Here is an 8,692-nt window from a genome sequence, read left to right on the forward strand (position 1 = left end):
TGTGAATTTGGTATTGTGAGACTTGTAAAACTTTTGGGAGAAAAGTTGGTGAAGTCAATGAGTGAAAGATTTTCGAAAATTTTACGATTTTTTAAAAAACTCTGAATCCATTCTCTAGTTTAATGAGGCTAATGAAGGACTGAAAATCAAAAGTGACTAACCTGATGGAATACAGAGGTAAGGGAAGAAAAAAGATAGTTTAATTTGATAAAATTGTTTCATTGTAAGAAATTCAAGTTTTGCGAGTCTGAGACCGCACAAGTGGTATTAATTTTATGGGTTCTATTGCCCATATAATTGAATTAACAAGGTGCGAAGTAATGAAATTGGAAAATTAGTTGAATTTCAAGCTTGGAGAGAAGTTTCGAGTTGTTTCGAACTGAAAATAGCGCCTTGGAATGAATGGGGGACAAAATATTGTGCAAATTGACTAAAAAAACGAAGAAACTGGGATTTAAAATCTTTCTGAAAATTGGTTAAAAAAGTAACTTTATGGGCTCATTACTGTGTCAGGAAATCCTCGATATGGGGGCCAATTGAATTTTGGTAAAGTTAAGGGTTGAAAATAGTGTCAATGGAACGCGTAAGGTGTATTTTTGTTTGCGCCAAGAACAGACAAAAATTTGAAAATAGCAAAAAATGGTGTTTTTTGGTGGTAAAAGTTAAAATGTTTTTCGCCGCCCACAAGCAATTTTACAGATATTCAAAAATGTTACAATATGGTAGGTGAAATACTGTTAAGGAATCGGTTTTAAAGTTATTATTTTTTAGTGCTAACTTTTACCTACAATTTTCTTTAATTTTTTGATGAAAAAGGCCAAAAGAGATTTTTGAGGTAGGAATGTAGAATAAAATGTTCTATGCTAGTTAAAATGGAATTGGCAATGAAGTTTAATACGGTAAAAGTTTGCTCAATCAATTAATAATAAGAAATTGGGCGTGGTCTGCATGTAACTTTTTGTTAATTTTTTAGTTAATGTTCGGCGTTTTTGACGAAAAAGTGAAAAAATTGATGTTTCTTGGACGAAGAATGTAGAATAAAGTGTTGTTTCTTGAAATGCAATTTACAACTCAATTTAGTCATTTATCAGCTTGGCAAAACAAATAAAAGTGATTAACTGGGTGCGGAATACATGTTTCTTGTTACTTTTTTGATAAAATTATCAGTATTTTAGGAACTAAATATTATTAACGAACAGTCTGCTTAAATAGATGACGCCAAATTGTACAGTTTTCAGTGTACAAGGTCATTCTTTTATTTGCGCTGAATTTGTGGATAAAAAGTATGAGAGAATGAGAAAAAGAAAGGCATGATTTTGACAACTTTGCCGGCGATTAACTATTTATGTTTCTATTAAGACCTCTTTGAAGTGTTAATGTATGACTTCACTACATGGTAGACAAAACTTGGGTATGGCAAAAATAAAACTAGGCTGAGTTTGAGTTCCATTTTTGGCATATCTGTGCAATCGACCATGCAAAACCGAAGTGAGGAAAAGTGATCCTAAATAGTTTTATTGATATTGCATTTTCTTAACAATTCAATTCAAAGCAAGCCACATTTCCTAAATTTCACTTGCAGTGTATTTATACCATTTAGAGTGTATTTTTTGTTCGCAACGAAAACAAACTTATGACTGAAAAATTTTCCTTTCAAGATAATAGTGACTTTTACCACGAGTAATGTGAAATGCTTTTTTGCTTGAGTATGATACTTGAAATACACTGAATGATCTGAGAATTCAATTATAAAGTAGTCAACATTTTTAACGTCAGCTTCACAATAGAATGTCACAGACACAAGAAACAAAATCAGCAAAGGAATAAGTTTGATTTAGTTTTCATAATTGAGATCGATTCTTCGTTTCTTTAGTACAACACACTTGTTCACAGGTGGAGTCGCAAGGCTTCCACTGCTTTAAACATCAACAGGTTTGTTATCAGGTGGGCGAGCAAATGTATCATGAACCATGGCAGGTGTTGGTGGTTCGCTAGAAGTTTCAGGGCTCTCAATATCGGGTTTCATTTTTTTCATTTTCCAAATGCTTTAGACCAGTTCAAGATCCTCTCGAGTAGCCTTCTTGATTTTCAAACAAGGGAATTTCTTTTACGTCATAATCGTAAAAATTTTTTTCGTTCTCCATCGTACAATGTGTCTGGGTCAAATACAAACTCTCTTACATAAGACGTTACAAAAATCCAGCAAGTATTGAGCTCCTTTTATGAGGCCTTTCTCATTTCGAAAGGACTGAATAAAATCAAAAATCACAATAGGCACAGCCATGTGATTTACTGTAACCCACTCATCTAACTGATAATCCTGCTGTAAAATGATAATAGTCTATTTATGTAAGTCTCATAAGCAATTGTTTGGCTGTCAGGCGTCGATTCCCCCTTTAGAAAGACGACTAGATGAGACATGAGAATTAATTTGGTTGGTTATAGCAGAACTTTGGTAATTTATTTGAACAATAGGAATCTGTTGTTAAAATCCAGGAACAGTTCTGCTATATAAAATTTTGAGTTGACCAAATGAAACTTGAAGCCAAAAATAGGAAAATAAGAGTTCAGTTATAAGGTTGAACTAAGGCGTGTTCAACCAATTCCTGTTTTTGTTGTAAAAGGTTACTCAAGTAGCCATTACACACAACTACTTGTACTTTAGGTGAACCTCAGTACACTATTTGTTTTAACGTTTCCAATCTTAACAAAACATTAAACGAAAAACGCAATGAACATGAACGAAAAACGCGAAGAAAAGGAGACGAACATTTATAACGGTAGAGCGCCTAAATAGCCTTTCAAACTTAGGGCGGCTACTAATCACTCAAAACAATTTAGAAGTGAAGCATGGAAAAGTCACTCGAGTAGAAAAATTGAAGTGTTCTAGAATTTGCGTTCAAACACACACACACATACAAACACGTTAACAATAATTGCTTAAAACTTCGTTCGACTCAATGAATTATTTTTTTCAGTCGCCAGCAAAAGATCAGCAACAGAGACTGAACCTTAAAACAACAAACACACTGAAAACGTCAAAAACACTGGCAAAATGCTAATTAACAAGCAATATACCTAAAACTCAGCAACATCTCAGCGCTAATATTTCGGCAGCTTTCTATAATTCCAACATATCAAATAAGTGTGCAGCTACTTTCTTTACAGAAACCAACAACCGACTAACCTCGCGCAAATTGCTCTCAAACAACCGGCGAGCGGTTGACTTCGTCAGTAGTTAGCCACGGTTTAGTAAGGCTAGCTTTAGCTTGATTGGACTTTGCAACTTTTAGTTTTCTAGCCTGATTAGTAAATAAATCTATAAAACTGATACTTTAAAAAAATTGCAAACTACACCAAAAGAAAAACTTCCAGATCTCGTTACAAAAGTGTTCAAAACTATTTTTTATCTTGAAGAGCTTCGTTGGCCAGTAATGATCGTTAAACTCAGAAAAGGAAAAAAAATCAAAAATTTTGAATACCAACGCAAATTTAAACAAAACCTTCCCAACATTCGAAATATTAAAATCTTCCAAACAATTTTATTTTCTCAAGAGACTATCCAATATCTCTATTTCAACCTGTAAATAGTTTCATTGGCTCATAAAGATCCATAAACTTGGAACATAATAGTTTTTCAAAATATTGAAAAATATTAAATAGCTAAAGCTGGAGTCATTAAAATATTGACAACCACTCCATTCTCTCTAGAAACTATGCGGCAGCTTATTATCAAATTTTGGAGGAGGTCCCTAGGACCCTGGTGTCGGAAAAAATATTTAAAATTAAATAGATCAAAAACTTGAAATTGCGATATCAAAATCTCGAAAACTACTCCATTACATCCAGACACTATGCAGGAAGTTGTAATCAAACCCTAGGGGAGGTTTTTGAGGCTGGAGAAACATGAAAATAGACAATTTCAAAAAATTTCAAAATATCAAGTTGCATAAAAAACTGCTAAGAATTGTGATAAAGTTGAAAACTAATCCATGGCCAACAATTTTTTTCAACTACCTTATTATCAAATCCTAACAGAGGTTTTCTGACAATGCAGGCTTATGAAACGTGAATAATGAAAACAAATATATAATATGCAATTTTGTCGAAAAATTCTAGAATTCTTGATGATGAAATAAAAATTCCATTCCCTCTAGAATCTTTAAAGTAAGCTATCTTCAGACCCTAGCGGAGGTACCTCGGCTCTTGAGGCTGGGGAAACCTAAAAACCGACAAAAATTTTCAAAAAACTTGAAAAGATGCAAGTTTTGTAAAAAAAAAATCGCTAAAATTTGTCATATTAAAAAATTGAAAGCCATTCCATGGCAAATGAAATCTTTTCAGTTACTTAATATCAAACCCTTAAGGACGCTTTCTGGCCCCTGGCTCTGGACAGACCTGAATAATATAAAACAAATGTCAAAAATATTGAAAAAAATTTGCATGTTTTGTCAAAAAAATGCTGCTGAAAATCGTGATGTTAAATTGTTGAAACCATTCCACTACCACTAGAAATTTGCGTTTTTAGCGATCGGTTGTTCGAACGTAGCCAAGGGAGATTTACCGGGTGCCGATGGGTGGGGTGGGCAGCAGTACGGTGGGGGAGCAACAGCGGGGTGGGGGTGCAATAGTGGTTGGGGGGGTCAACAGTGGGGTGTCTTCAACCTCTAAGAACCGCCCTTCACACAATAAGTATAACTCTCTATAACAGTTTGAGCTGAAACAGAGCTGAAATGCTCTAAGAGCACTTAATGGCCGCTGGCTATAAATCTTTATACAACGAGACAAAGAACTGTTGAATGTAAAGAAATGGGAAGAAAACAAAATCTTCCGACAATATAATTTTAGAAATGAGTATTAGTGAAATCATCAGGAAGGCCGTCGTGTTTGGATTATATTTGAAGCTTGGCTTTCCAGTTGCTGCGATTGAAAAAACACAAACCGAACAAAAGAGCATGAGACGGCAAAACGAAAAAGACTAACGAAACAGAGCGACGCTCATTTTACAGTAACAGAGCTATAAAAAATTTGGAAAATTTTTCATTGAAAAATTCTTCTACCTCAATCAAAAAATTGAACCAATATGCTATTCGCACAGAAACAGTCAACTTGATCCCAAATGCTATAGTTAAATTTGTTTTCTGGCAGAAAAAAATGGTCTCTATACTCTCAATACGAATGCATCAAGACACATTTACCCCAAATTGAGTTAGATCAAATATACTCATTGTGTCAAAATTATCATAGAACTCAAGTTGTCAAGATTTTCACGGCGGAAGCTTTCGATCACTTGCGCTGAATTGGCCTCGCAAACTAAACGGTAAGGGTTAATCATTTTCTCACATCAAAAATTTTCAAAAACAGGCATGGATCGGGATATTTCAAGTAAGAGAGGTCGCATTTCAACTCCGCAGAAAATTTCTGGAGAAAAACACATTTTACCTGGTAAACATCTGAAAAATAACATGGTTTCGAAAGAGCGCTGAGATTATCCAAGCCAATTCAATTAGTGTATATAATGAGTTCACTACTAAGGCTATCATTAAAATGAACGGGCATAAAAAGCCGGGGGGGGGGGGGGAGTTTACCGAGGGCTGATGGGGGGGGGGGGGTAGGCAGCAGTGCGTTGGGGGGGGGAGCAACAGCGCGGTGGGGGGCAATAGTGGGGGCGTCAACAGTGGGGGTGTCTTCAACCTCTAAGAAGCGCCCTTCGCAACGTAAGTATAGGATAGGTCTCCAAAACAGTTTGAGCTGAAACCCAGCTGAAAGGCTCTAAGAGCACTTAATGCCCACTGGGCGCTACCTGTTTATCTCGTTTTTGAGGAGGAAAAGTCAAAAGCGTCAGAAGAAAAATCGGTCAAGCAAAAAATCGCATAAAAAAGACCAACAGGACTACTATAATTGCTACAAACTTCGTTTGAGAGCAATTAAATGCCAAAATGATTCAAAACTGTTTCAAAATCAGCGTTTTTCAACAACAGCAAACGAAAGCTTACAGAAATTTAAGAAAGTTGAGAAAATTTGCAAACTGTCATTTTGTCACAAATACATCCTAACGTAATGAGAACTCAGCAATAATTGTAACAAAAATGCCACTAACTGTTTTTGGATATGAAAAATCTTTATACTGCGAGACAAAGAACTGTTGAATGTAAAGAAATGGGAAGAAAACAAAATCTACCGACGATATAATTTTAGAAAAGAGTATTAGTGATATTTTAGAAAAGAGTATTGGTGACCCCTCAGGGGGTTTTCTGGCCTCTGGGTCTGGAAAGACCTGAAAAAAGAAAAATAAATGTCAAAAAAGTTGAAAATTGCACGTTTTGTCCAAAAAATGATTAAATTCGTGATGTTGCAGTAACCTATTATTAACCTATTATTAAAACCTAGAGGAGATTCCTTGGCACCTAGGGCTAGGGCTAATAAATATTTTAAAAAATTTCAAAAAGCTTGAAAAAAATTGTGCGAAATTGTTCCTCAGAGCTATAAACGGGGGGGGGGATACCAATGACTGATGGGGGGGGGGTACACCAAGGACTGATGGGGGGTCAACAGTGGAGGGGTCTTCAACCTCTAAGAACCTCCCTTCACACTATAAGTATAAGTCTCCAAAAGAGTTTGAGCTGAAAGGCTTTAAGAGCACTTTATGCTCGCTGGGCGCTACCTGTTTATCTCGTTTTTGAGGAGGAAAAGTCAAAAGCGTCAGAAGAAAAATCGGTCAAGCAACAAATCGCATAAAAAAGACCAACAGGACTACTATAATTGCTACAAACTTCGTTTGAGAGCAATTAAATACCAAAATGATACAAATTGTTTCAAAATCAGCATTTTTCAATAACAGCAAACGAAAGCTTACAGAAATTTAGGAAAGTTGAGAAAATTTGCAAACTGTCATTTTGTCACAAATACATCCTAACGTAATGAGAACTCAGCAATAATTGTAACAAAAATGCCACTAACTGTTTTTGGATATGAAAAATTTTTATACTGCGAGACAAAGAACTGTTGAATGTAAAGAAATGGGAAGAAAACAAAATCTACCGACGATATAATTTTAGAAAAGAGTATTAGTGAAATCATCAGGAAGGCCGTCGTGTTTGGATTATATTTGAAGCTTGGCTTTCCAGTTGCTGCGATTGAAAAACGCAAACCGAACAAAAGGGCATGAGACGGCAAAACAAAAAAGACAAACGCAACAGAGCGACGCTCATTTTACAGTTTCAGAGCTATAAAAAATTTGGAAAATTTTTCATTGAAAAATTCTTCTACCTCAATCGAAAAATTGAACCAATATGCTATTCGCACAGAAACAGTCAACTTGATCCCAAATGCTATAGTTAAATTTGTTTTCTGGCAGAAAAAAATGGTCTCTATACTCTCAATACGAATGCATCAAGACACATTTACCCCAAATTCAGTTAGATCAAATATACTCATTCATTGTGTCAAAATTATCATAGAACTCAAGTTGTCAAGATTTTCACGGCGGAAGCTTTCGATCACTTGCGCTGAATTGGCCTCGCAAACTAAACGGTAATAAGGGTTAATCATTTTCCCACAACAAAAATTTTCATAAACAGGCATGGATCGGGATATTTCAAGTAAGAGAGGTCGCATTTCAACTCCGCATATTTCTTGAGAACAGTATCTTTTACCTGGTAAACGCCTGAAAAATAACATGGTTTCGAAAGAGCGCTCAGGTTACCCAAGCCGTTTCAATTAGTGTTCATAATGAGTTCACAACAAAAGCTATCATTAAAATGAGCGAGCATAAGAAGTAGGCTTTGATATAAAGAGAGCGCTCTTTAGGAGGTGAAATGCAGTTCTTTGTTCTTATATTACACAGTGGATCATCATCGCGAAGGACAACAACGACGCTTGATGCGATTCATACTTGTCCAGTAATGAGAGTTCCGCCGGTAGTGAAACTCGTTTTGGGAATCACTTTGACAACTTGGGGCTGCAGAGAGCTCGGGATGGCCTTTCCCATTTTTTGATGGAGCTTGAGAGACCTCTGATGCTTTTGACCTCTCAGATGGGCCGCAAAAGCATCAGAGTTTGTGCAATTGCAATTGCAGATTTCGCAAAAATTAGGCGGAGGCGGACCTGTATTCACAGTTGGTGCTCTGTAAGTACTAGTGAATTCACCACCAGGCTCCGAGATTTCTCCCTCTTCGCCGCCACCAGAGAGCATAGCAGAAGCGCTGGCTGACAGTTTGCCTTGCTGCTCGGCCATTCGCAACTTCTTTAGGTGCTGCTGACCTTTCAAGTGAGCTTTCCAAGAATCGCGACCAAGACAGTCACAACAGCACACCTCGCAATGGTGTCTGGTCACCTTGTCTGGGTTCTTTGCCATCCACTGCATGCGGTTCTTGTAACCCATGCCATCGTACCCAAACGGTCTCTTGGGTCTACCAAAACCACCACCACCTCCTCCATTACCCCTGGGTCCTTGAGGTCCTGGTCCCGGAGGGCCTCTGAAACTTCCAGGCGGTGGAGGAGGTGGTGCCTGTCCCGCAGGAGTGAAATTTGCATACCCACTTGCTAAGCTGTATGTGCTGAAGTTGGGTGTAACGACCGTCTTGGTGGCCCCGCCCGACTGATAAGGGTTGAAAGTTGACATCACAATAGAATCAGTCGATATCTGAAATGAACGTTAAAACTTACGCAGTCATCATTGAGCCAAAAAATG

At 36.9% G+C, this 8,692-nt stretch overlaps 1 protein-coding gene across 2 annotated transcripts in view; it reads right to left on the minus strand.

The window, feature by feature from the left end:
- The window catches only part of LOC142341588 (zinc finger RNA-binding protein-like), a 36,040-nt gene extending 27,375 nt beyond the window's left edge, over nucleotides 1-8,665 (minus strand). The window contains exon 1 of one of the 2 annotated variants that reach the window (XM_075392653.1): nucleotides 8,107-8,665. In XM_075392653.1, coding sequence (XP_075248768.1) covers nucleotides 8,107-8,623 — 517 coding nt within the window. In that variant the 5' untranslated portion in view covers nucleotides 8,624-8,665. Of the gene's footprint in view, nucleotides 1-7,894 lie in introns of both variants that reach the window. The other variant, XM_075392643.1, reaches the window with a different exon arrangement.
- Between the last annotated feature and the right edge of the window lie 27 nt (nucleotides 8,666-8,692).

This window comes from Convolutriloba macropyga, chromosome 1, assembly GCF_964194025.1.
Source record: "Convolutriloba macropyga chromosome 1, txConMacr16.3, whole genome shotgun sequence".
Lineage (NCBI taxonomy): Eukaryota > Metazoa > Xenacoelomorpha > Acoela > Convolutidae > Convolutriloba > Convolutriloba macropyga.